Consider the following 26303-nt stretch of genomic DNA (forward strand, 5'->3'; position numbering starts at 1 on the left):
GGGAACGGCGAACCATGGCCATGGGGGGCCTGCGGACGGTCAACGTAAACAGAATGTCTTGCGGCCCACCAGCAGGTTACCCTGATGGGCCGCGTGCTGAAGGTTGCTGACCCCTGCATTATTTTCACCTTACCCAGGGTAAAGCCTTGGCCAAATTGATCTCAGATCCATTTTTGATCCTCCGCTTGGGAAAGTCAAGACACCATGCTATCTGGGTTCAACTGGAAAGGAGATGTAGCATGCTGGTGGGGCTGTAGTGCCATCAGTTTTGCTGTCTTCTCCAGTGGTTTCAATTGCACGTTGGAGAGAAGGGGGCGACAAAACCCCACAAGAACACCTTTGGTACATGACCAGTTAACCAGTATGTCCTTCAGGATCTCTGCTCAAATGGTTCTGCTCTTGAGCAGTCCACAGTTGTGTTTAAAATTTCATGATCAGCTGTGTCATTGGATTCAAGTAACTAAAAATGTGAGTAACATCTGTGCTCCCAGTTTGCTCTATTTAAACTAGACGCTGATTATAATTAAGGCCTTGTGTACATAGTGGCAAGCTGGGGAATCAGTACAATATTAAAAGTTAAATATTAATCAACTTATTGGACTCTGCTACATTTTCAATCTTCAGAAGGCTGCAAATATTTTGACAACATACAATACAAGTGCATTGAAGGGATTGTGGGGAAGGTGGGGGTTTTGACATCTGGATAAGGGACGGTTAGTGCTCTTGACACACAGGAAATTGTGGGAGGCCACTTGGGACTGTGGAATAAGCTTATTAACTGGCTGTTTCTGGTAAAATGGTTAAGTGACCTAGTTAACAATGTAGTCATTACTTTCCTCATTGTCATGAATAGGGTCAGTGCGTACCTCTCACCTACTTAAGGCTGTCTGCAAATGTGAAGACATTGCACTGGTTGCATTCAGTTCAGATTTAAAAGGCTTTCTTTGGCATCCTAAGGGCTGCAATAATTTGAGACACATTCTATGGCTTTGGAAAACATGGGCCAAATTATGACAAGTATTAAGTGATCTGATTAACTAGCTAAATGTTCTTGTTGCAGGGTTAGTTTGTGAAGTTTGAAACTTCAGCCACACTTACTATAGCAGTTTAATATATTAGTATGCACATTAGTTAACTGTTTGCCCTCTCCCTCAACTCCAAAACAGTTAGAAGGATTTTGCTCATTTTTTCCACACAGTCCCTTTTGGGCATGGCCTAAACATGAAAATGTTTAGCCCAAAATATGGAAGTCCTGGAAAACTATGGACAAACAGGGTTATAATGGAAACAGTTTCACACACTAAACCATAGCATGCATGGTCAGCGCTCATAATTTTAAAGGAATTGTAAAGCATCCCCTGTTAGTAAAACATCGTAACCAAAGTGGACTGATAGGAACATTCTCAAAATTTACAGATAAAGACAAAGGTGGTGGTGGGGTTTTGGCTCAAAAAAGATGAGGTCAGAGGAGGTTTAAAAAACATAGGGCACAGGAATCAAAAGATAATTATGAAATAAAATCTCAAGGTGTCTCTTGAAAGTGAGGAGAGATGGAACTGAGAGAGTGGTCAGGAATGAGTAAATTCAACCCAGTAGGTCTCACCCCAGCAAGTATGACTGCTTCAAATCATCAGGTAGTTGTGAGAACCCTAAATGATGGATTGTATTAGGTAATGGGGTAAAACTCAAGGATGAGTCCCGGGTTTATACATTTAAGTTAGCAGCATTCGTTCAAAAGCCTTTATATAGGAATATTATAAGGGTATAATCTCTGTGTGGACACTTATTTTGGTAAGAATGGTTTTTTGGGGTTTTTTTTTTTTTTTTTGGTTTAGTTTAAACTCCTTCCCAAGTGACATGCGGTAAACTGAGAAAAGGCACTTAGGCACATAACCACCTCCTTCCCCAATATAACTATTGGTTTCATTTCACAGCATAAGCTATTGTGAATAAAACTCTTCTGAATCTTTCAGTTGGCTCTGTGTCGGTTGAATTTCCGCTCCATTAATCAGTGAAGTTCAGGAATCTGCCCATGCAAATGCAGTTGTGGGAGTAGCCCCTTAGTTGATCATGTGTTAATGTTTTGAGGGCTGTTGCAGACATACCTCCAGTACCTTCCCTGTACTGATCTATAAGGCAGCTAGCCTCTGCTGGATCAACTATAAGCCAATTAATGGCAGCTTGAGAGGGCAGACAGGATTAGTTGACGCACACAATTTTAAAATTGCAACTGCATAATAAAACACACACTTAGAACTTCTATCCTCTTATCCTCATTCACATTGTTGTCTTAAAAAGAAAAGGAGTACTTGTGGCACCTTAGAGACTAACCAATTTATTTGAGCATGAGCTTTCGTGAGCTACAGCTCACTTCATCAGATGCATGCCGTAGAAACTGCAGCAGACTTTATATATACACAGAGAATATGAAAAAATACCTCCTCCCACCCCATTGTCCAGCTGGTAATAGCTTATCTAAAGTGATCATCAGGTGGGCCATTTCCAGCACAAATCCAGGTTTTCTCACCCTCCACCCCCCCCCACAAATTCACTCTCCTGCTGGTGATAGCCCATTTAAAAATGGATACTCTCATAAAAAAACAACCTTCCACACAAACTTCCTCGTGGCTGGATTTTACTAAAACTAGACAAGCCATTTACAACGCACACTTTGCTTCTCTACAAAAGAAAAAGGACACTAAACTTTCTAAACTACTACATGCCACAAGGGGCCACAGCAATGGTTCCCTCAACCCACCTAGCAATATTGTTAACCTATCCAACTATACTCTCAGCCCAGCAGAAGCAGCTGTTCTATCTCGGGGCCTTTCCTTCTGCCCCTCCACCCCCACGAACATGATACAGTTCTGTGGTGACCTAGAATCCTGTTTTCGACGTCTCCGACTCAAGGAATATTTCCAAAATACCTCTGAACAACATACTAATCCACAGAGACCTCCCTACCAACACTACAGAAAGAGGGATTCTAGGTGGACTCCTCCTGAAGGTCGAAACAGCAGACTGGACTTCTACATAGAGTGCTTCCGCCGACGTGCATGGGCTGAAATTGTGGAAAAGCAGCATCACTTGCCCCATAACCTCAGCCGTGCAGAACACAATGCCATCCACAGCCTCAGAAACAACTCTGACATCATAATCAAAAAGGCTGACAAAGGAGGTGCTGTTGTTATCATGAATAGGTCGGAATATGAACAAGAGGCTGCTCAGCAGCTCTCCAACACGAGTTTCTACAAGCCATTACCCTATGATCCCACTGAGAGTTACCAAAAGCAACTACAGCATTTGCTCAAGAAACTTCCTGAAAAAGCACAAGATCAAATCCACACAGACACACCCCTGGAACCCTGACCTGGGATATTCTATCTACTACCCAAGATCCATAAACCTGGAAATCCTGGGTGCCCCATCATCTCAGGCATTGGCACCCTGACAGCAGGATTGTCTGGCTATGTAGACTCCCTCCTCAGGCCCTACGCTACCAGCACTCCCAGCTACCTTCGAGACACCACTGACTTCCTAAGGAAACTTCAATCCATCGGTGATCTTCCTGATAACACCATCCTGGCCACTATGGATGTAGAAGCCCTCTTCACCAATATTCCACACAAAGATGGACTACAAGCCGTCAGGAACACTATCCCCGATAATGTCACGGCTAACCTGGTGGCTGAACTTTGTGACTTTGTCCTTACCCATAACTATTTCACATTTGGGGACAATGTATACCTTCAGATCAGTGGCACTGCTATGGGTACCCGTATGGCCCCACAGTATGCCAACATTTTTATGGCTGATTTAGAACAACGCTTTCTCAGCTCTCGTCCCCTAAAGCCCCTACTCTACTTGCGCTATATTGATGACATCTTCATCATCTGGACCCATGGAAAAGAAGCCCTTGAGGAATTCCACCATGATTTTCAACAATTTCCATCCCACCACCAACCTCAGCCTGGTCCAGTCCACACAAGAGATCCACTTCCTGGACACTACAGTGCTAATAAACAATGGTCACATAAACACCACCCTATACCGGAAACCTACTGACCGCTATTCCTACCTGCATGCCTCCAGCTTTCACCCTGACCACACCACACGATCCATCGTCTACAGCCAAGCTCTGCGATACAACCGCATTTGCTCCAACCCCTCAGACAGAGACAAACACCTACAAGATCTCTATCAAGCATTCTTATAACTACAATACCCACCTACTGAAGTAAAGAAACAGATTGATAGAGCCAGAAGAGTTCCCAGAAGTCACCTACTACAGGACAGGCCTAACAAAGAAAATAACAGAACGCCACTAGCCGTCACCTTCAGCCCCCAACTAAAACCCCTCCAACGCATTATTAAGGATCTACAACCTATCCTAAAGGATGACCCAACACTCTCACAAATCTTGGGAGACAGGCCAGTCCTTGCCTACAGACAGCCCCGCAACCTGAAGCAAATACTCGCCAACAACCACATACCACACAACAGAACCACTAACCCAGGAACTTATCCTTGCAACAAAGCCCGTTGCCAATTGTGCCCACATATCTATTCAGGGGACACCATCACAGGGCCTAATAACATCAGCCACACTATCAGAGGCTCGTATACCTGCACATCCACCAATGTGATATATGCCATCATGTGCCAGCAATGCCCCTCTGCCATGTACATTGGTCAAACTGGACAGTCTCTACGTAAAAGAATAAATGGACACAAATCAGATGTCAAGAATTATAACATTCATAAACCAGTCGGAGAACACTTCAATCTCTCTGGTCACGCAATCACAGACATGAAGGTCGCTATCTTAAAACAAAAAAACTTCAAATCCAGACTCCAGCGAGAAACTGCTGAATTGGAATTCATTTGCAAATTGGATACTATTAATTTAGGCTTAAATAGAGACTGGGAGTGGCTAAGTCATTATGCAAGGTAGCCTATTTCCTCTTGGTTTTTTCCTACCCCCCAGATGTTCTGGTTTAACTTGGATTTAAACTTGGAGAGTGGTCAGTTTGGATGAGCTATTACCAGCAGGAGAGTGAGTTTGTGTGTGTATGGGGGTGGGGGGATGTGAGAGAACCTGGATTTGTGCTGGAAATGGCCCACCTTAATTATGCACATTGTAGGGAGAATGGTCACTTTGGATGAGCTATTACCAGCAGGATAGTGAGTTTGTGTGTGTGGTTTTTGGGAGGGGGGTGAGGGGGTGAGAGAACCTGGATTTGTGCAGGAAATGGCCCAACTTTATTATCATGCACATTGTGTAAAGAGTTGTCACTTTGGATGGGCTATCACCAGCAGGAGAGTGAATTTGTGTGGAGGGTGAGAAAACCTGGATTTGTGCTGGAAATGGCCCACCTGATGATCACTTTAGATAAGCTATTACCAGCTGGACAATGGGGTGGGAGGAGGTATCTTTTCATATTCTCTGTGTGTATATAAAGTCTGCTGCAGTTTCCACGGCATGCATCTGATGAAGTGAGCTGTAGCTCACGAAAGCTCATGCTCAAATAAATTGGTTAGTCTCTAAGGTGCCACAAGTACTCCTTTTCTTTTTGCGAATACAGACTAACACGGCTATTACTCTGAAAATTGTCTTCTTAGATTTTAAACTCCTTGAAGCAAGAGCAATATGTGTATAACCATTCATCATTCGCACTGGTGTCTCTTTTCTCAGTTAAATCAGGAAAGGAAGGGCTTGCAGAGGGCAAAGACATACTGAAAGTACCCCTTAAAAAGGGCGGCATCAACTCAACAAACTGAGGGGAACAGAACACAGTGGCGCCACACTGTACACCAACCCACAACCCACTTTGAAGAGAACAGATGTGCTCAGATGTGACAGAGAAGTGACAGGAGGAAAGAAAGGGCACAACACTCCAGCCAACAACTATGTCTGCAGGGCACAAATTGGGCTCCTCAGCCACCTAAAAACCCATCAATGAACCCCCTTGGCAGACATCAGCCTCACGTCGAGGGATAGCCAAAGAAGAGAGCATCCAGCACAAGGGGCATGAATTTGGAGGTCTTACTACTACTGTGATATAAATATTTTGCTGAATAAACAATCCATGATGATCAGTTGCTGCATGATCTGACAAGATAAAACATCTAACTGAGCTTAATCTAAAACTTGAAGCGGGATCAGCATAGCAAAGGCTTGCTCCTCTCCACATGAGAAGTGACAGGACAAGCTTGGCTGCTGGACATTAGCCATGTTAGTTGCATGGGTTCCTTGATTCATACCTCAGGAAGATTGAGGTATGCCAGCTGCCTGCAGGTTGGGTCTCTGAATTAGAGCCATAGAGAAGGCAGAACTTTTTTTACCTTGGCAGTATTCCAGCAGTGACTTATGAATATTTATTTTGTTCTGGAATAGTATATCATTAAAGGGGATAGAGTTCAGTGGTTAAAACGGAGTAGGAATTGTGACTGCTGACTTCTGGTCCAAGTTCTGCCACACTTTGTCTGATCCTGGGCAGATCATTATGCCTACTGTTACCTGAATTCACCTGCCTGCAGTTTGGAGCTAGACTTCTTCCGCTTTACATTTAAGGTTCAGAATGTTCTTGTGTGGTAGGGGTATTGCCAAGTCATTTGAGATCATCTGATTAAAGTGCAAAATATCAACAGGAACATTGATGAAAATATTTTTCTGTGCCTTGTGTTAAGCTTCCTTGTTTATGGCTTCCATGATAGTTCTGGAAAGACTTTTAATGGTAGTATTATTAACGAATAACTCATCAGAATTTGAAGGACAATCAAGCACTTTCAAAAAAAATCAGATTTATTTTTGTTTATAAAGAATCTCATCAGTACTGCACCCTTGGATGTGCTGTAAAACTTCTAAAAAAGTTTTGTGTAGACACACTAGCTTTAAATTCCAGTAACAACATTGTAACTGCAGAACTAGGTGACAAAACTTGGTGGCATGATTTTTTCTTTTTTTTTTTTTTTTTGCTCATTTTTGATGGCTTTCAGAACTTCAAGATTCTGTAAAGCTCTTTGGAATACTTAAAGTATGAAAGATAGGACATAATCCTTTAATTAAGGATTTCTTATACACCGTTCAGGATTTGTTTTTCTCAATAGTGGGTTTTGTGTGATGTGGCCACTTGTTCTGAAGGAAATAGAGCGCTAACTTGCTTCAGATTGATTGATTACCATATGGTAGCTTTGGTGATCTATCCACTTACTGCCAACCGGAGCTAGAATTGAAACAAATGATTGAAAGTCCATGTCTCATTTTTAATTCCCCCTACTCAACTAATTCCCTGCAAAGTGCAGTGGACTAGGACAAATATGGTACTCAAAATAATTTTTCCATGTATTATGTTGGTCATGAAAGCCTGGAGGTAGGCTACTAAAATTTGTACTTCAGCCCATTGTGCTAAAATTCTAATAATCAGGGATCTGCTACCTATACCATCATCCTCAATATGCTGTGGAGGCTAAGAAATGTGCCTCTTGTCACTTATTAAAGGAGCAAATCAATTGGAATAATGTTTTGATATGTAGAAAACAATAGCGGTGACATTCCAAAAAAAATTCAATGTAAACCAGAGTAACTTCTTATGAGAACTGTTATTGGGATGACTCATGCCTTGTGTTTCAAATCCTGTCCCCTCCCTATGGTTCTGGCAGTAATCTGTCAGTTGATAATGGTGGCGTGCATAGCCTCTAGGAACTCTGTATATGCATCTGTTTTTATCTAATTTATATAAAAACACAATTGATCTGGTTGTAAACATAGTTGGCCTATGTTTATCATGTGACTGCTACTTCCATAGCCTTCTTTCCATACTCATTGTCATCTTAAATTGTGAGCTCTCTGGAATAGGGACTGTTTTGTCTTTCTCTGTATAGTTCAATTGGACTGTAGTTCTGACGGGCTTTTAGATATGAGTGTAAAACAGAAGGGACTAGATGCCAGAATAAGTTTATATTCACCCAGATTTTTTTTAATACATTGTCGTGTTGGAGGGAATGATACGTTTTTATAAATATCCTGTTGATGCTCCCGCAGTCCCTTTTTGCTAGCAATATTGACTTGTCTTTGACATAGACTTCAGGTTGAGAAACCATTATCCAACTTAATCATGTAAAAATGATTACTCAGGAAAATATTAAATAAAAATTTTAAAGCCAAGATGAAAAATAGGATTATTCATTCCTCTTTGCTCATTTTGTTTGACTTAAAGGTCCTGTCAGCTCTTTTTCATAGTATTTAAACTATTGTTTTCAACTGTTTTTAGACTTCAGAGGGATTCTGTGTTTAAAAAAGTTGTTCTTTTAAATGTGAAAGCACAATGCTTAGTTACAGTAAAACTATTCATGCGTGAAGAATTGCTTGTGTGACTCTTACACATGTTCAGTTTTTTTAGGAGAAGATTAGAAATAAACTCTGTAAATAGTTAACAAAGCTTGCAAAAAAAAGTCTGTCTGAGCTAACAAGTGGTCATCCTCTAAATATTGCTTATTCTCCTGCAAGTGGACCCTTTTTTCTTTGGATGTCTCTAAGCAGGGTCCCCTAGAAAAGGTGGTTCTCAAGCTTTTTTTCATTTGTGGACCCCTTTGGAAATTTCAAATGGAAGTGCAGATCCCTTTGGAAATCTATTTGTCTGTGTATATATAGTTGAATTCTGTTCAGTTTTCAGTTTGTCTTTCGCGGACCTCTTAGACATAGTCCGTGGACCCCTATGGGTCCGCAGACCACAGGTTGAGAACCACTGCCTTAGATTAACAGTGGGGACAGTGACTCCATTTATAAAATGATCAGTTGGTGGAAATAATGTCCCAATTTAAACATGAAGATAAAGTCCTGCTGTTTTGGAAAACTCCATGTACCATGCGAGCACATCCCATGGCTGTTAGCGTCCATAAACCTGTCTCTCTGGTTGACTAGGGCCTGCATAATGATGGAGTAGTGACCTTTTCGGTGTATGTGCCCATATTTTACCCACCACAAGGAGCACATGAGTCCCATCGATGGCCCTGGTGCAGTTTGGACAGCCTGTATTCTTAAAACTAGCAGTTATTTCAGGGCCATGATTAATGCACACCACCTTTTGGGTGAAGAAATCAGGACTGAGATTTAAAAACCTTATTACCACAATCTCAACAGTGGACTTACAACACCAAATTGGTTCGTTACAGACTTGTAATAGTCTGGGGTAGACAGCTTCTGTGTGGCTGTGGCAATTTGCTTCTGGATCGATACACCCTCCCTCATGCATATGTCGTGATGCTGGAGGATTTGGACAAGCTACTCAAAGCTCCAGGAACATCTGCTGCTTTGTGCAAAAGTTCTGGAGCCACAGTTGCATATCCCAAGTCTGCATGATGTGATCCCACCAGTTTATGCTCATGACCCTCATCCAAAAGCACTGGTATATCTATGGGGTATCTGCAGCTACGGCAACAGGCAGGAGGAGCATCAAACGGATGGCATCTGCCAGGTCTCTACAACCTTGTGAGAGGTGTCTTCGACCGTACAAAAACCATTGCTAACACGTGCACCAGTGTCTTAAGGATGCTGTGCCTGACTCCTGAAATAGCATTGAAACGTGAGCTCCACAGGTTCTTCCATTAGGTTCTTGCTAATTCTGATTCTGGGAGTGTGAGGACCCAGAAATGACCCTGCTAGATGTGTTCGTGATCTAAGGCAAGTGCCACGGTACACTCTAAATGATGGCCTAGAGCAGGTATAGCTGACGAGTGATAAGAACCCTTGTATATGATCCCAAAAGCAGAAGGTCTGACTCGGATCTGCATAGTGCAGTATGTGCATAGCAGCACAGTTAGGAGAAGCAGGTTCAACAATTGAAAACCCAGGTTTACAATGCAGTTTGGACACTGAAGCGCAGGCTTGGAAACATCAAATCCACAAGCACAGGTCCTACAGATCTGTGTTTACAGTGCAGGCAAACTCTGAGTTGCCTGATATTGCTCCATGGATTATTTCTTGTTAATTCTTCTTAGTATCTCCATGTGACAGTTGGGGCCTACTGTGGGTCTTATTGACTGTGGGGAAGACCAACTTTTAGCCATCACCATTTTTCTATTAGATGTCACATTCTCCAATGTCTGTGCAGTCAAGGACTTGTAGGTTATTTGTTTAAACTGCTCTGGTGGGAGGTATATGTTGGAAGAATTAGGACAGTCTTTTGGAAGGCACAATGAGAAATCTAGAATCAAAGCTATACCATGGGGCTAGAGAAGGCTTCTGAAATATGGTGTGCCAAGGGCTCAAACCTGATCTTAAATATGCATGTTTGTATACCTTTTTATTGTATAAAAAGTGCTAGCTTTAGAGAGCCAAAGTATCGGTTTGGCATGAAATGAAAAACTCTTAACTTTGTATTATGGTTGCTTGTGAATCACTACAGTTTGTTTAAAATCAGAAGCTCAGCCTGCTTGTAATACTACCAGTAGTTTCTGTTTCATATACTGCATGAACTGTCCTAACTTTTGTTTTTGGAGTAGTAGTTCATAAGTATAGGATGACTGATCACTTTATTAGTGTAGGTGAGGTATTAAAAGATATGAAAAAATATATCAAAATTGACACACTACAGTGTAACAGTGATGGGAGGCCATACAAGTATTGAGGGAGAACTTCCTTGCTTTTTTTCCCCTTAATTTGTCCTTCTAAGCTTGTATTTTTTTTGCATGAGACTCAAAGTGATGGTTTTCCATATATTCTACAATATTAATATTAAGAGCTAAAGACCACTGTCCTCTGGTTCAGATTCACGATATGGCTGGCCTTAAAACTAATTAAGAATGTTTTCCTGATTCTAAATATTTTGTATTAAATCTCTTTTGTTCCTGAGAAACTAAAATAAACTGAAGAGTTGTTCCTGTTAAATGGTGTTAATAAGCTCTCAATCTGTGTCTCGGACAGGGCATAGGGGTATATGAAATAGGTTGAGCGGAAGAGGAACCACAACGTAAATCCAGTCAAGAGGAATATTTGTATCTAAATAATGAACTACCAGTAAACAGACTTTTTTGAAATATAGAAGGGATCCAGTGAAAACTTTTACAAGGGTTAAGGATCAAGCAGCAGCTGCTTAGAGCTGTACACTTAAAATCGGGCCATGAAGTGTTTAACTACGTGACGTATGTGTTTTTTTTACAAACAAAAATTTATCTACTTGGTTAAAATGACTGCTTCTGGGGAAAAGGTTTTTTGACTTGAGTGTGACTGGAGACTGTGTAAAATTTTGTACATTGTGATAAAAATGGCTGTGCTAAAAGTCTGACCTTTGTGAGCTTAGCGTGTTGTGAAACTGAGAAGCTTGGTCACAACTGTGAACCATGCTCAGACTTGAAAGGAAACTATCGGATAACCTTGGCCCAAAATCTAGGATTAAGACACAAATTTTGTTGGAACCCGATATAGTACAGTATTGAAATAGTTCAATGAAATCATTTAAAAAAAAAATCAAGTGTGTTTACTTTAGCTTGGAGGTAACATTTTCTGGAGTACTTGAACCACAAACAACATATTGTGCTAGTCAGAGAAACACACTGAAAATGACCATAAGTGATGCAATCTGTCATTTCATTCAGTATGGACAATGGTTAGTCATTTCCTCTTAGCTTGGACAAAATCAACAAATGCTGAAAAGTAAACTTTATTTTTCATATAAAAAGTTTAGCCAATCCAATGAGAGATTTCTTGAGCCTGTTTCACTAATTACACTAATTCATCATTACAGGGAAATCTGTCTTCCTAGAATGGGATTAATGTCTTTTGTTAAAGAATATGGCAATATAGCTTTCACAGTGCAGTTCTGGTTTCCTCATCTCAAAAAAGGAATATTAGAATTGGACGAAGTACAGAGATGGGCAACAAAGATATTTAGGGATATAGAACAGCTTCCATATGAGAGACACAAAGACTGGGAATGTTCACACTGAAAAAGATGACTGAGGGGAGATGGCTAAGGTCTAAAATGTCATGAATGGTGTGGAGAAAGTGAATAAGGAAGTGTTGTTTACCCCTTCACATAACACAAGAACCAGGTGTCATCCAATTAAATTAGTAGATAGCAGGTCTAAAACATAAGGAAGTACTTCTTCCCACAATGCAGTCAATCTGTGGAACTCATTGGGGATGTGCTGAAGGCCAAAAGTATAACTAAATTCAAAAAAGAATTAGGTAAATTCATGGAGGATAGGTCCATCAATGGCTATTAGCCAAGTCTGTCAGGGTCAGCAACCCCATGCTCTGGGTGTCCCTAAACCACTGATTGTCATAAGCTGGGACTGGATGGCAGGATGGATCACTCAATAATTGCCATGCTCTGTTCATTCCCCCTGAGGCATTTGGCACCAGCCACTGTTGGAAGACAGGATGTTGGGATAGATGGACCTTTGGTCTGACCCAGTATGGCTGTTCTTATGTTTTTATGAATTGGGCAGCTTTTTTAACCAACCACTTGTCTCTAGTTTGGCAATGAACTTGGTAGAAAAACCTATTTAGAATAGAGGTGGTGCACCAGAGCAGAACTAAGAACAGATTGACTTCTCAGGCAGTCATGGTGCTTGTTTACTCTGAGCATTTAGAGGCTGCTAGTTACTGTTCGTTCCATCTAGCCAATCTATACCTGCTATTTTGTACATTTGTCTTCATAGCTAGTTGAACTGGTTTTTCTAGCAAAATGGAGTCCTTTTTTTTTAGAATACTTTTTTTGATGTCTAAACAGGCCCATATTATCAGCTTTCTCCTAGAATAAAGCAGCTATCCACAAACAAAAAATCGTAAATTGAATGTACAGTTTTAACTCCTGCTCCTCAATGTCCTTTTTTTATATTTTTAGCGGCGGCTTCGTCACCTTCGGAATATTGCTGCACGTAACATTGTTAATAGAAATGGTTATCGCCTTCTGGATACCTACTTCACTCTTCACTTGTGTGATAACACTAAGATATGTAAAGGTAAGGGCCTATTGTCAACATTTGTCACGTAATTCCATCTTCCTATACAAACTACACTGATGGCCTTGTTCAATTTTTTTGAAGTTCATTCTGTCTTGAATTTGTTTTGTTTCCTGGTGACGTGGCACCATTAAAATTCATTTGTGTTTTCAGATGAGCTAAAGATAAACAATGAAAGCTTTTGCGTTTTCTTCATTTTTCACCAGCAGATAGACCCAACTATCAGTCTTGCAGCTGTCAAGCTGAGTGAGTTGTATGCTTAGATTACACCAGTACCACTAGTTGGGCTGCTAGCAAAATAGGTACTCTTATATATAAAGCAGCTCGTACCTGCACAATGGAGCACTGCCTCTCTAAATTTGTTCAGATTAGGGCTTCAAGGGTTGGTCTTTTCTGATGACTCTGTGCAGCTGATGTGCCCCGCACTATTTGCCTCGTGCATTGATTGCCTGCTGCTGATCTTTCAGCTGCCTGACTCAGTCAAGCTGAACAAGTTCTTGAACAAACATTCCATTTCTCCTACATCTGACCTAGCAGCTACTGCATCCCAGGAACAGGCACAATCTATCTTAAATTCTTCTAAGATGCTTATCACCATGGTAACTAAGCTCTAGACAACAGTATTGTGGAATACTGAGTCCCTAAATGGCAATGTATGCTTAGTCTTGCCTGTTTTTGGTGAGCATGTTTGGGTGTTGGGTTTTTTCTCCCATCTGTTGGTCCTTGCCTTCTACTTCAAGCTACAGGTGGAGAGATTGGATGACAGTGTCATTAGTGAGGGGAAAAAACTGGTCTTTAGATCTTGAACATTGGCAAGCTGTCTTTGATCTCTTGAGGTAGAGTTTGATTCAGTTTTTACGAGAACTAATGCATCAGTTACCTTTGCATAGAATATACTTCTAGGACTTGTTTTACAAAACAGTTCCCATTTAAAAAATAAGTATTTGTACTGTAGCATAAAATATTGATATGGGCTGAATTTCTCTACTCACTTAATTCTTTTCCCTCCTAGAATTTTATAGGAGTGAAGTTATCAAGAACTCCCTGGTAAGTTGATTTAATATTGGTGATCTTGTATAGAAACCCTCGTGCTTCACTTTTATCTCTTAATGTGTAGGCTTACTTAATACTGAAATGTTTCAGAGTAACAGCCGTGTTAGTCTGTATTCGCAAAAAGAAAAGGAGTACTTGTGGCACCTTAGAGACTAACCAGTTTATTTGTACAGCTCACGAAAGCTTATGCTCAAATAAATTGGTTAGTCTCTAAGGTGCCACAAGTACTCCTTTTCTTTTTGTTAATACTGAAATATTGCACTTAGCTCGTAGTAAAACATCTGAAACCGTCTTTTCTTCCATTTTCCAGACTCGATGACTAAACTAGTATAGCTGGATCTTATTGTCCACTCCCGAAGGTTCATGTCCTTATGGGGTAAAAGTGGCAATGTTTTGGATTAATGACAATCTGAGTCTCCTTGAGGGAGAGGTTATCAACTTAATGTCATGTAAATCTGAATTCTCCAACTACTGTTGTAACTACTGTTCAAAGTATCACCTACAGTTACTAACTGGAAGGTCTCTTTTGTTCGTTGTGCATTTAACAATATCGTGTATAGTCAGTTTAATCATTGCATGTGTTGGCAACAGAGGAAAGCAACATTTCAAAACAACAAAACCCCAGAACATGACACATGCATTTGTAAATCCACAGAAACTGATAAAAGGGATTTGGGGCAGGTGTAGTATATAAAACTACTACTAACTCACTTCTTAAAACTGTTTCAAGTTGTACCTTTAAGGTCTAATATTGCAGCTGACACTCTTGGGTGGGAGAAACCTAGCAGCTGAACAAAACAGACTGGAGAAGGGTGAGGTCATCTTTGAAGACACAACTTGAACCTCAAACAGGAGTTGTGGTTATGGTAGAGGGAGGGAGTCAAGGAAATCTTGCTGCTTGTGAATCTAGGCAAAGAACTTTTTTTGCCTTTCCATTTGATTTGGCGCTTTGCTGCTCTCAATAACATGTTTTGGGTAAACTTTTTTCTTATGTAGTTTTAATTAAATAAAATTACATTTTATTTAAGGTAGTTTTAATTTAAAAAAAGGTAGTTTTAATTAAATAAAAAATGTTTGTGCATTTTTAATTGAATTTCCATCCAAACAGAGCTTGATATCATTGCAAGCAAAAAATTACCAATCTAGTAAATAGAAAATGGTGACTGATGCATTTATTTATTTTTTAACATTTGTTATGTTAAGAAATCTAAGTTATGCGATATAATTTTTGAAAATTATGTTGAGATGTATCCTCCTGGATAGCAAAACCCACCAAATTTAGTGTAAAGGTTATATTTAGTTGCAAAACAACATGTTTTAATGGCTACTAACAAATGAGAATCAACATTTCTTAAGAAAATAACAAGTACAAATGCAAAACATGATTAAAAAAGTGATATAAATCACCATTTTAATCACGATTAAATCAGCAGGCAGGGAGCCTTAATCTAAATCATTAATTTTAATCTAAATCGATCCAGCCTATTCCACACCCCAACACTACCCTTCCCAGCATCAATGGAGAGAAGGAGAGCTTCTCACAAGAAAATTGTTTCTAGCCCTGGTACCTGGGTAATGGGGACATCTCTCATATCAGCCTCAGAGTAGTGTGGGGTTTTTTGCAGTTCGAGTCCTGAAGTCCTTAGTACTGAAGGTTTTGTTATACTCTAGCACTGAGATAGCTCTACCATTACTAGTAATGCTGGCAACATTAAAAAGACCAACACTAGACTGCCCTATCACGTCACAGTAGCAAAGAAGGTGCTCTGTGTGTACTCTACTAACACTTCTACTGGTGCTAGCAACAACATAACTGCACTGGTTAGAGAGTGGAGATAAAAACCAGATAGATGCGGCTGGTGGCTTGGCACCTATTTTCTTATTGCTTCCAAATATAGATGGTTCTTGTGGGTCTTGCTAATTATATCCTTTGGTCACGCTGGTATTGCTATCTGACTACTACTAAAGTGTTAAAGCTCTAAGAAAATAGTGCACCTGAAATGTAACTGTGTGGATAAGCATGGTGCTGCCTATCTAGTCTATGCAGCTATGGAGTATCAACTTTAAGTGTGATGTGTCCAGTCCTACTAATCAGCGTCCAAGTGTGTGAGCTAGAGGCCTCAGATGCACTTCTGGTAGCTGTATCTCAGAATATGAAGGAGATTCTTCTCTTCATCCTTCCCCTCTCCCTCAAAAGATGATCCTTGACCCAAAGGTTGGTGAGGAGTAATGCTGTGAAGTATTGCTTCCTCTGTTAGGAGGGCTTCCTTGAATACTTGTCTGTTCTTCCTTGTACTAAGCATGAGGTACAAGGAGAAGGGGAGGAAATAAACTTATTCCCACTTATCAGCAGGTCACAATTCTATGCAATGTTTAGAACTGGCTTCTCTTGGACAAGTGATTGTCCCACTCTCCCTCTGTTTGGGGTATCTTGGTTATGATTTCCCAGAATGAGTCTCGTAAAGGAAAGCATGTCACACTTCAATAGCTTTGGGAAAGAAAATATCAAATTCTTGTGCTCATTCCAAGTCCTCTTCAAATGTGTGGCAATCTCTCGAAGCTGAGTTACTGAATAGCAGTAACAATTCAACAAATTACCAATATAAAACATTGCTCAAAAATATTAATTGATAGAACTAAACAAAACACTCTAGGCTAATTCACTTTCATGTGTACATCTTTTTTCACTCTGTTCCCATGTTAAAAGCTTTGCAAAATTTATTCTGTTTAAAAGCTGAAAAGGGTAAATCTGACTCTGTAAATTATTTAGCAGATGGCTACAGTACTAGCCTGACTCAGTTCTCACTTTCTGGAAGAGCTATTTGCAGTGGTGGTACATACAGTGGTAGGTATTGTTCGTATTGCATGAACCCTACAATCAAATGTTTTTAATGGGAAACTGTCATGATGTCTAGACTCAAAACGTGACCTCCTTTTTCAGACAGCTGTCAGCACAGTCCATAAACTATTGTTTTCCCCTCTTCTAGATGTCACAAAACACACAAGTTTAATTATTATTCTCCTTCCTCCCTTGCCTTTAAAGCCAACTTACATATAAAAACCAGCAGCCTAATACTTACAACTAATGCCACAGATGCCAATATGAATAGGAGGGAAGAATGTAGGTTAATAAATTCCAGTTAGGCTTTAACTGAGTTCAAAATAACTTTGAAAACCTAGTTATCTTGACGTTGATGGAAAAAAACCAATAAATTCTAAAAATCTGAGCTATAAAGCTTCTGAATGGAGTTTCCTAGTACTGCTGGCAAACTGTATTGGAAGGACTAGAGCTGTTGCAAATTTTTATATAACATTCTTGTTGTATAGGTGGTAATTAGGGAATATCTGTGTTGTGTGGAAATATGGTCCCTACTTTCAAGAACTTACAGTTTAAAAAACTTAGGTCCTAGAAACTGAGAATTAAAATTGTGTTATGTGCTAACAGTCTGTAGATGGCTTCAGTGTAGCCTAAAGCTTACAAACAAGTATCTGATCCTGCAATCCTTCCTCTTGCAAATATTCTGTACTCAATGAGTACTTCTGTTGATTTCAGTGGTACTTACCTATGGGCTACAGGACTCAGCCCTCAGAGGCTGAAAATGCTGGTGGTTAGACAAGTTTCAGATATTTTCCAAAGAGATGTAAGTCTCTCTTATAGAGTATTAGGGAAAACATAGGTGTTGAAGTAGCATAAGTCAGATTTCTTATCTGTGCACCACTTCGCTGCTAAGTCCAAAGATCTGTTACCTTCCTGGAAGTTTAAATTCAATCTGTGTGCTGAAGTTGGACTTTAGCATATGAGGGTTTGGTAGCAAACTGGGGGAGCTATCTAGCAGGGTTTGAAGACCTTCTGAAGTCAGGAGACCTTGAGCACATATTTGAAGATCTGCTGATTTGACCCACCTCCCCCAATTGTCCAAACCTGTTGAGTTTTCCCTGGGACCTTTTTTATAACTAGAATTCTGCTGTATTTAGTCTGAAATGGAAACTTAATTATGAAGTGGGGATCTATCCAAAGAGAAACAAGGTTAAATGATGCAATCCCTACTAACAGTGCTGCAAATCTTAAAGTAGCACATTTTAGTAAGTTTCCGTATAACTGCCAAGTACTCTACCAGTATTTAATTTCCTGTTATGATGGTAGCCAGCAATAGCTATATAAATAGCTCTTTCTTGCTAGGAAAAATTCAAGAGGTGAGTAAGGGGACAGGGACTTCTGTAAAACTTACAGAAGGAAATAGATACCCTTTGGAGTCTTCTCACTCTGACCTATTAATCGCTAGTATGCATGTTTAAGCTTGCAGCATGTTATGACTATTTTTCATAATTTCTTAACTATAGTGGTACTATGATTTATTCAAAATTCTTGACACTTGAAACCTTCTCTAGATTTAGAGAAATTAGTCCAGCAGGATTTTAAGTCTGTTTTTTGTCAAATGCTAAGGTCTGGACTTTTCTGGCTGGCTCTCCAAATCTCTAGAATGAAGAGAGCTCCTCAGAAGGTAGGAGCACTCAGGGCTTGGTGTCAGCAATGCAGAACTTGAGGGGTGAAGAGGAATAGGAACAAACCCCCATTAATAGTTAAACCAAATTCAGTTAATGAGAAGTAAATTGGTGTTAATATAAACTACAGCTCTTTTTTAGAAGCCAAATGTTAAAACAGTGTGGAATATGATCTTCACGCTACTCCCATTTTCTAAAAATACTAGTATCTGTATTTCTTGAAAAAGCGCCTGTTGTGGCAAAAGGCAATTAATGAAGTAATTTCCTGGCGTCTCATAATGGAAGGAAGTAGTAGTTGGTCTGAAAGCCTGCAGGCTTTTGCAGCAGCAGATGGAAATGGGAGCCAAACTAGGAATCTTGATCTGGAAAATTGTGAATAATGAAGGAACAGAGTCTCGGATGGCTTGAGCCTTCTCATGTGTAACTTTGTAGAACGTTGCAGGGTGTTACTTCAGTTCTTGCAGTCTGGAAGTTTGACATAAATACTTGGCCTCTTTAAATTTAAACACACTGTATGTTAAACTGAAATAACACCAAAGAATGTTGTTGTTCCTACATCTTTATTGTACTTATCAACAGAATCCAACATGGAGGAGTCTTGATTTTGGAATAATGCCTGATCGCCTCGATACATCTGTGTCATGTTTTTTGGTGAGGATCTGGGGTGGCAAGAAAGAGCTCTATCAGCTGTTGATCGAATGGAAAGTCAATCTAGATGGACTAAAATACTTGGGTCAGCAGGTAAAATAAAAGCATATTTCCTCAATTTGTGGATTAAGTAGCTAAGTCTTTTTCTTAGAGTTGTAAGATCAAGGCTACAAACAGACTGAAAGTAGGAAAATGATAAAATGTAATAAACATCTTAATTATGGAATTAAACTAATTAAAAAGGGACTGCTAATATGGGTAGCTCTACCCATTGCAAAGATCTTTAAATAATCTGGATGGGCATGATGATATATTAAAGTTATGTTCTGAAATTTCTTGGATTAAAGTTGCTTTAGCTACTTGAGCTTTTTAATCACAATTGTAGCCCCAAGTGAGAAACAGTGTATCACGTCATTACTCTGTATGTGATCACAGTTTATTTTCTTTAGCTTTTCTAATTGGACTGTGCTAATGCTACTAGAATGCCAACAGTGCCCTTGGCATAAAACAGTCTTCAATCCAATTACAGATTAAGAAACCAAGAGGATAGTGTTAACCTTGGAACCTTTCCCCCATTCTTCTCTAGTCCTGGGAAATCACTTGTCTGACATGGGTTTAGTACAGCAGTTCTCAAACTATGGGTCGGGATCCCAAAGGTGGGTCAGGACCCCATTTTAATGGGGTTGCCAGGGCTGGCATTACACTTGCTGGGGGCTGGCCCCAAACCCAAGCCCCACCGCCCGGATCTGAAGAGCCCCAGGTGCTGGGGCTCAGGTTACAGGCCCCCCCGCCTGGGACTTAAGCTCTTGGGCTCGGGCTTTGGCCCCCTGACGCAGGGCGGTGGGGCTCGGGCTTTGGCCCCCCTCCTGGGGTCATTTAGTAATTTTTCTTGTCAGAAGGGGGTCACGCTGCAATGAAGTTTGAGAACCCCTGGTTAGTATTTATGGGTCTTATGGAACAAGTGGAATCTTTGGTTATGATTTTACATAAATGCGAGTCATTAACATTAGTTTTAACATATTTTCTTTAAACTTCTAACTGAAGTAAAAGGGAGATACGTAGAGAGCCGTAACTCATGAAACAAATGCAAGGTGTCTGTTTGTCGTAATTACAGTAGGTTGACACGCTTTGTTTTAAATAAAGTTTCTTAGACAAGTGTCCTGCCCTGGTCTCTCTTGCTGTTTGAGTTCACTGTTCTAAAATGAATCCACAGCTTTAAAAGATGGAAATGCTTTGAAATGTCAATTATTTATAAAATAGGCTTGTAATGAAAAAGCATTTGTTGGATCCAATACTTGCTGTGCAGAACATGAATTGCAGTGTTCTGTTTCATTTTATTGCACCAAGGAAATAGGCCCCTAGAGACTATTCTCTAACACTATCTTTTTCATTTAGAAGTAACCTTGTCCCCTCAGCTAACGCACTTAATGTAGGACCAGTTTTGTGTTCAGACATAAACAAAAAAAAGATCTAACTGTGCATTATCTGCTGAAAATTGGCTCCTTTATAACTGAGCTGTCTGAATGAGCTATTTCCTTGTTTGTTTTTTATTATTTTTGATCTTCCTACTATTGCTCTACTTCTGGCTCTAGGAAAGAGGAAGACTTGTTTATCTGATACTGTAAGTAGTTGTAGGTGCTATGTAGTGGTTAAGGCAAATATTAAATTTTTATTTTGCATCTTGGAAGATGGACATATATCACTGAGCATATCGGCCATTTCCTGTTTAAAGGTGTGAGAGTCAAGTGTTTTCTCTACAGTAATAGTTCAGTTCCTCATTGACAAGGTTCACATGCTTTAGCACTAGAGGGAAGATCTGAAAAGGTGAGTCATAAAATTAGCAATTAATATTAAGCTTGATTTCACATAAACTAAGTTGACCCTAATGTCATTGGTGTGTGTTTTTTACAGATACATGCTCGAAACCCAAATGAAATAATTTTTGGGTTGAATGATGGCTATTATGGAGCTTCATTTGAACAGAAGGTACGAATACCTAATATTTATGCAAATTATGTAGTAATGATAGTCACAGGCTGTAATTTAAATTCTGTTGGCATAGACCAGCATTTTCAAGGTTGGATGCCTACTGTAAGCACCTAAATAACTGGATGTTGTGGGTGCTCAGCATCTCTTAAAAAATTGGGCCACTTAAATGGCCTCACTTTCAAGGGTGCTGAACCTGTCCCACTTTTGTCTAGGTGTCTAACTTTAGGCACCCAAGCTTCCAAATTTTAGGCAGTTCTTACTGTCCTCTTCATTTAACCTCTGTCTCTGAGGCTCCATGTTGCAGTTTCCATCTTTGCTTTCCCAGTAAGTTTAATGGAACTAGTTGTAGCCAGTCACTGGCTAGTCAATGACTAGAAGGGTCACTGTTCAATGAAACAAGTTACCTCTTTCTCTCTACAAAAGCAGAGTGCTGCAGATAGCGCACTCCTAATTCTTGCCATCTTAGATAACCGGAGGAGTAGTAACCTCGTGAACCTTGTAACTGATACTTGCAATCCCCCATGACCCAAGCCCAACCCCAGATGTACAGTACCTTCCCTCTTAACTTGTGTAAATTTTATTAAAGTTAATGTTTAAAATCAAATTTTTAAAACTGAACTTTGGTTATCTTAATGGCTGTGCAGAGCACAAATGCTAGATTTAATGAGATTTCATGCAGTTACACAATGTTAAATGCTTACTTTTAAAATTGGTAGGCCCAGCATTTGATCTACATATTTAAAAATTTTTTTTTCCAGAGTCTCTGTAATGTGTTATTTAGCTGCCCAAAAATGCTTGTTTTCATCTTTGAATACTATGGTTTTTAATCAGTCAGCACTCGTGACCACTGACTGACCAATCAGTCAGCACCAACGGTGCACACATGTGAGAAACAAACTTTGTAAAAAGCTTGAAAATGAAATCTGCTTCAAGTGGCCAGTAATCATGAAGGATTACTTTAGATTTAAAATACCTTGAGTGGTTGTATATTTCAAAACACTTAATGACCAGACACACTAATGCTAAAATTAAATCCCCCATCTTCCAGTCATTTACATTAAGCGCTGTAGCTCTTTCACCCCCTTCTTTGAATGATTTCCTCTCTTTCATGTCTCCTAATTTTAATCCTCTAATTTTTTTTCTAGCTAATACAAGGCAAGCAGAATAGATAGCATTTTGACTCTGACCACACTATAGTTGAAGCTGTGTTAGCAAAAGACATGTATGAATGTGACTATTGCATTTTCTAAGCACTGACGGGGTACAAGAGCCATACCTTGCAAATGAAACACAGCTTGCCCCAAAGAGCTTGCAACCAAAACACATCATTGTATGCAGGTGGCTCTGGGAAGCCAACAGAAGTAAATGGCTTTTCGAAATACGGCTATTGACTTGCTGCTTGTGATTATTTCAGAGATGAGACTTCGTGAGGAATATGAATAAAGGCTAGTGTCTTTAAGGTCTAGAATCTGGCTGACTATTCCATGCTTTGGCGAAGCCTCAAAAATGGCATAGAGATGACTCTGAGAAGCAAACAAGTGGGGCATACAGGCTGTTAGAGGGGCCTAATGTGCATTTGCAAACATGGTGGTGGTTTCACTGAGCAATGTGGACATGTGTTTTTTTTTTTTCCCCCCTGATGACTGTTACAGTGCACTACAAGCATAATGCCAGTATCCCTCAGTTATGCTGGATATCTGTAAGTTTCCAGATGGAATTCAGGACTCTGGTTTTAGTTTGTTTTTTGTTTGTTTGTCTCTTTTAAAAGAGCCCTAAAGGGTTTGGTAATAGGCTAGTTGTGAGGCTGCCTCTCATGCTATCCTTCCTTTTAGCTGCCACCAGTCACTGACTGAAGTCAACTTGACTGAACTCAGTGGTCTACCAGAACCTGAATTTAACTCTTCTGGACATGATGCAAGACTCATCTTTTGCTCCTGGCAAGGAGAGTGTCTGAAGTGTTGGAATTTTATTTGGGTTTGGCACTTCAGTCTTACAGTATCATGGAAGGATGAGCAATATACCATGTAACATTTTATAAGGGTGCATAAAGCATAGATGCACCTCTGTTGATATCTTTATAAATTGAAACTGAATTAGAAAATTTAGGCTTAAACAATCTAAAAGAAGAGAATACAAGTTTTAATAAGGCTGAGTCCCGGCTGGGACCTACTGGCAAAATTTTTTCAAGGCCTAACGAGGAGGACACAGATTGGGGGATTTGTAATGTTTGTGTTAGAGGAGATCCTTAGTCTCTATCTGTAACTGGGACCTCTAGCAACAGTAAAATGCAATATGGCTCAGTAATAATCAAATCCTGTTGAGGAGCTTGCATATTGTAATTTGAGGTGCTTGGACATAAATGTTGTAGTTCGTTGACAGAATCAGTTTCTCTAATTCTCAATTTGATTTCTTCCTTACTGAACGAGATTCTTGGAGTCCTAGAACAAAATACAACACATCTCAATATAACTCTAGTTTCCTATTTTAAATTAATCTTGTTCTGAGATGCTGGCCATAAACTAATATATGCACTACTGACACAGCACTGAATGCTAACTAAAAAAAAAAAAAATTCTGAGGATCTTTGCCATCCCCTCACCATTGTCTGCTATCATGACAGTAATGAGAAGTTGGTGGTTGTTATATGACAACCATCAAAATGGAACCAGGCTGCTGGCACAGAAAATAAGGTGGTAGAGGATTTTTTTAAACTAAAGCCTGGGAAAAAGGCAACAGCTGTAGAGGAGCACATGATTTGGGCAGACGCATCCATTAGGGATGAATTTATTAAAGGGGCAACTCTATGTCCTAGTATAGAAGATAGGAAAGAAGTTGGTGAAGTACAGGTAGGAGCTAGTGATGAACGATCAAATGTAAGAGTCCAATGCAAGCATAACACATGAAAGCCAGCAACTAAATATTGACAAAATGTACAAGTGCTTATATACAAATGCTAGAAGTCTAAATGCTAAGATGGGTAAATGCCAGGCATTAAATGAGGAAATTGATATAATCATCTTAGAAATTTGGTGGAATGAGGTTAATCAATGGGACATGGTAATAGCAGGGTACAAAAGACATAGGAATGACAGTTTAGGTCTCACTGGTGGGGGAGTGGTACTAGGCTATAAAAGCATAGTCAAGGTGAAAATCTTAAATGAATCAAACTGTACTATAGAGTCTCTGTGGATAGAAATTACATGCTTGAATAATAGTATTAGCAATACACATATACTGACAACCACCTGACCAGCATGGTAACAGTGACTATGAAATGCTGAGAGAGGCTTCAAAACCAGAAAATGCAATAATGGGTGATTTCAACTATCCTCATATTGACTGGGTAAATGTCCCCTTAGGGCTAGATGCAGAGATACAATGTCTAGATACCATAAATAACTTCTTTTTGGAGCAGTCATCCTAGAACCCACAATTGCCTGGAGAGGCAATTCTTGATTTAGTCCTCAATGGAGCACAAGATCTTGTCTAAGAAGTAACTATATGGTCACTTTTCAGAGTAACAGCCGTGTTAGTCTGTATTCGCAAAAAGAAAAGGAGGACTTGTGGCACCTTAGAGACTAATCAATTTATTTGAGCATGAGCTTTCGTGAGCTACAGCTCACTTCATCAGATGCATGCCGTGGAAACTGCAGCAGACTTCATATACACACAGAGAATATGAAACAATACCTCCTCCCAGCCCACTGTCCTGCTGGTAATGCAGGTTTCAATAATAATACTCTTCTCCCCCCCCCCCCCCCCTTAAACTCTTAAAACTCTTAACTCTTAAAAAGGGAAGCTACCCAGGAATGAGGATGCTAGTTAGATGGAAGTTAAAAAGAGCAGTCACAAGGGTAAAATGCCTGCAACCAGCATGGAGAGTACTAAACACCATAATAAAGGCTCAGACCAAATGTATCAGAAAAGACTGTAGGAATACCAAAAGAATGCCACCATGGCTAAAAAGCAGAGTAATGGAGGTCATTAGAGGCAAAAAGCCATCTTTTTTTTAAAATTTGAAAGTCTTATCCTAATGAGGAAAATAGGAAGAAGCACAAACTCTGGCAAGTGAAATGTAAAAGTATAAGACAGGCCAAGGAAGAAATGGAGAAGCAACTTGCTAAAAGATACAAACACTAAGTGGCAGGATATCTGCGGAACAGGCAGTAGGACCCCTAAACAATGAAGGTGTTAAAGGAGCACTCAAGGAAGAAGACAAGACCGTTGCAGAGACGGTAAATTATGGAGTTAGGTTGACATAAGTCATCTTATGTCGACCTCATTGTGTCTGTCTGTCAGTGTCTATACTACAGGCTTGCTTCCGCTGATGTACATGCCCTACTACACGGACAGAACTCCACCTCCATGAGAGGCGTAGGACTTACGTTGGTGTAGTTAGGGTGACGCAGTGTCCGTGTAGATGCTGCACTACTTACTTCAGCTGTTGGCTGTCATTCTTGTCAATTTCACAGTTAGATCAGATAAACTGCTGGAGCCATGAAAATGACAAGGGCGGCCGCGGAGGCTCCCTGCTCTGAGCCAGGCGCTCCTGTTGAGGATGTGCGCTGCTGACAGAAGGAGGGTAGTGTGGACATGAAAAAGTCTGTAATTACTGCAGTGGTTGTAATTTGACCTAACATAGGTTGACTTAAGTTTGTAGTGCAAACATACCCGAATTCTTTGCATTTGGTTTTCACTGCCGGGGATGTGGGGAGGTAAGCACATCAGAGCTGTTCTTTTGAACAACAGATCCGAATTGCTGTCCCAAACTGATGCCTCAATAGAAGAGGTTTGGAACAAAAAGGTGATAGTTGATACAGTGTACTTGGATTTTCCGAAAGCCTTTGATAAGGTCCCTCACCAAAGGCTCTTAAGAAAACTAAGTAGCCGTAGGATAATAGGGAACATCCTCTCATGGTCCAGTACAGTAGAACCCCGTTTATCTGATCTAATTGGGCTGGGGTCAGATGGCTAATCAAAAATTTGGATAATCTGGACAATGGGAAAGTGCGAGGCTATAGCACCATCTAGTGGCCAAAGGACAGATCGCCTGCTTCTGGACCTGCTGGTTGTTTGGTTACTAGGGATAATAGAGGGTCGGATAAACTGGGTTCTACTGTAACTAACTGAAAGATAGGTAACAA

At 40.1% G+C, this 26303-nt stretch overlaps 1 protein-coding gene across 5 annotated transcripts in view; it reads left to right on the forward strand.

The window, feature by feature from the left end:
- UVRAG (UV radiation resistance associated) overlaps positions 1–26303 on the forward strand; it is a 163412-nt gene that overhangs the window by 9714 nt on the left and 127395 nt on the right. For 2 of the 5 annotated variants that reach the window (XM_073335055.1, XM_073335049.1), the window contains exons 2-5: positions 12849–12966; positions 13979–14013; positions 19102–19263; positions 21082–21156. In XM_073335055.1, coding sequence (XP_073191156.1) covers positions 12849–12966; positions 13979–14013; positions 19102–19263; positions 21082–21156 — 390 coding nt within the window. Of the gene's footprint in view, positions 1–12848; positions 12967–13978; positions 14014–18468; positions 18522–19101; positions 19264–21081; positions 21157–26303 lie in introns of those variants that run through there. The other 3 variants (XM_073335056.1, XM_073335057.1, XM_073335058.1) reach the window with 3 other exon arrangements.

Source organism: Lepidochelys kempii, chromosome 1 (genome assembly GCF_965140265.1).
Source record: "Lepidochelys kempii isolate rLepKem1 chromosome 1, rLepKem1.hap2, whole genome shotgun sequence".
Lineage (NCBI taxonomy): Eukaryota > Metazoa > Chordata > Testudines > Cheloniidae > Lepidochelys > Lepidochelys kempii.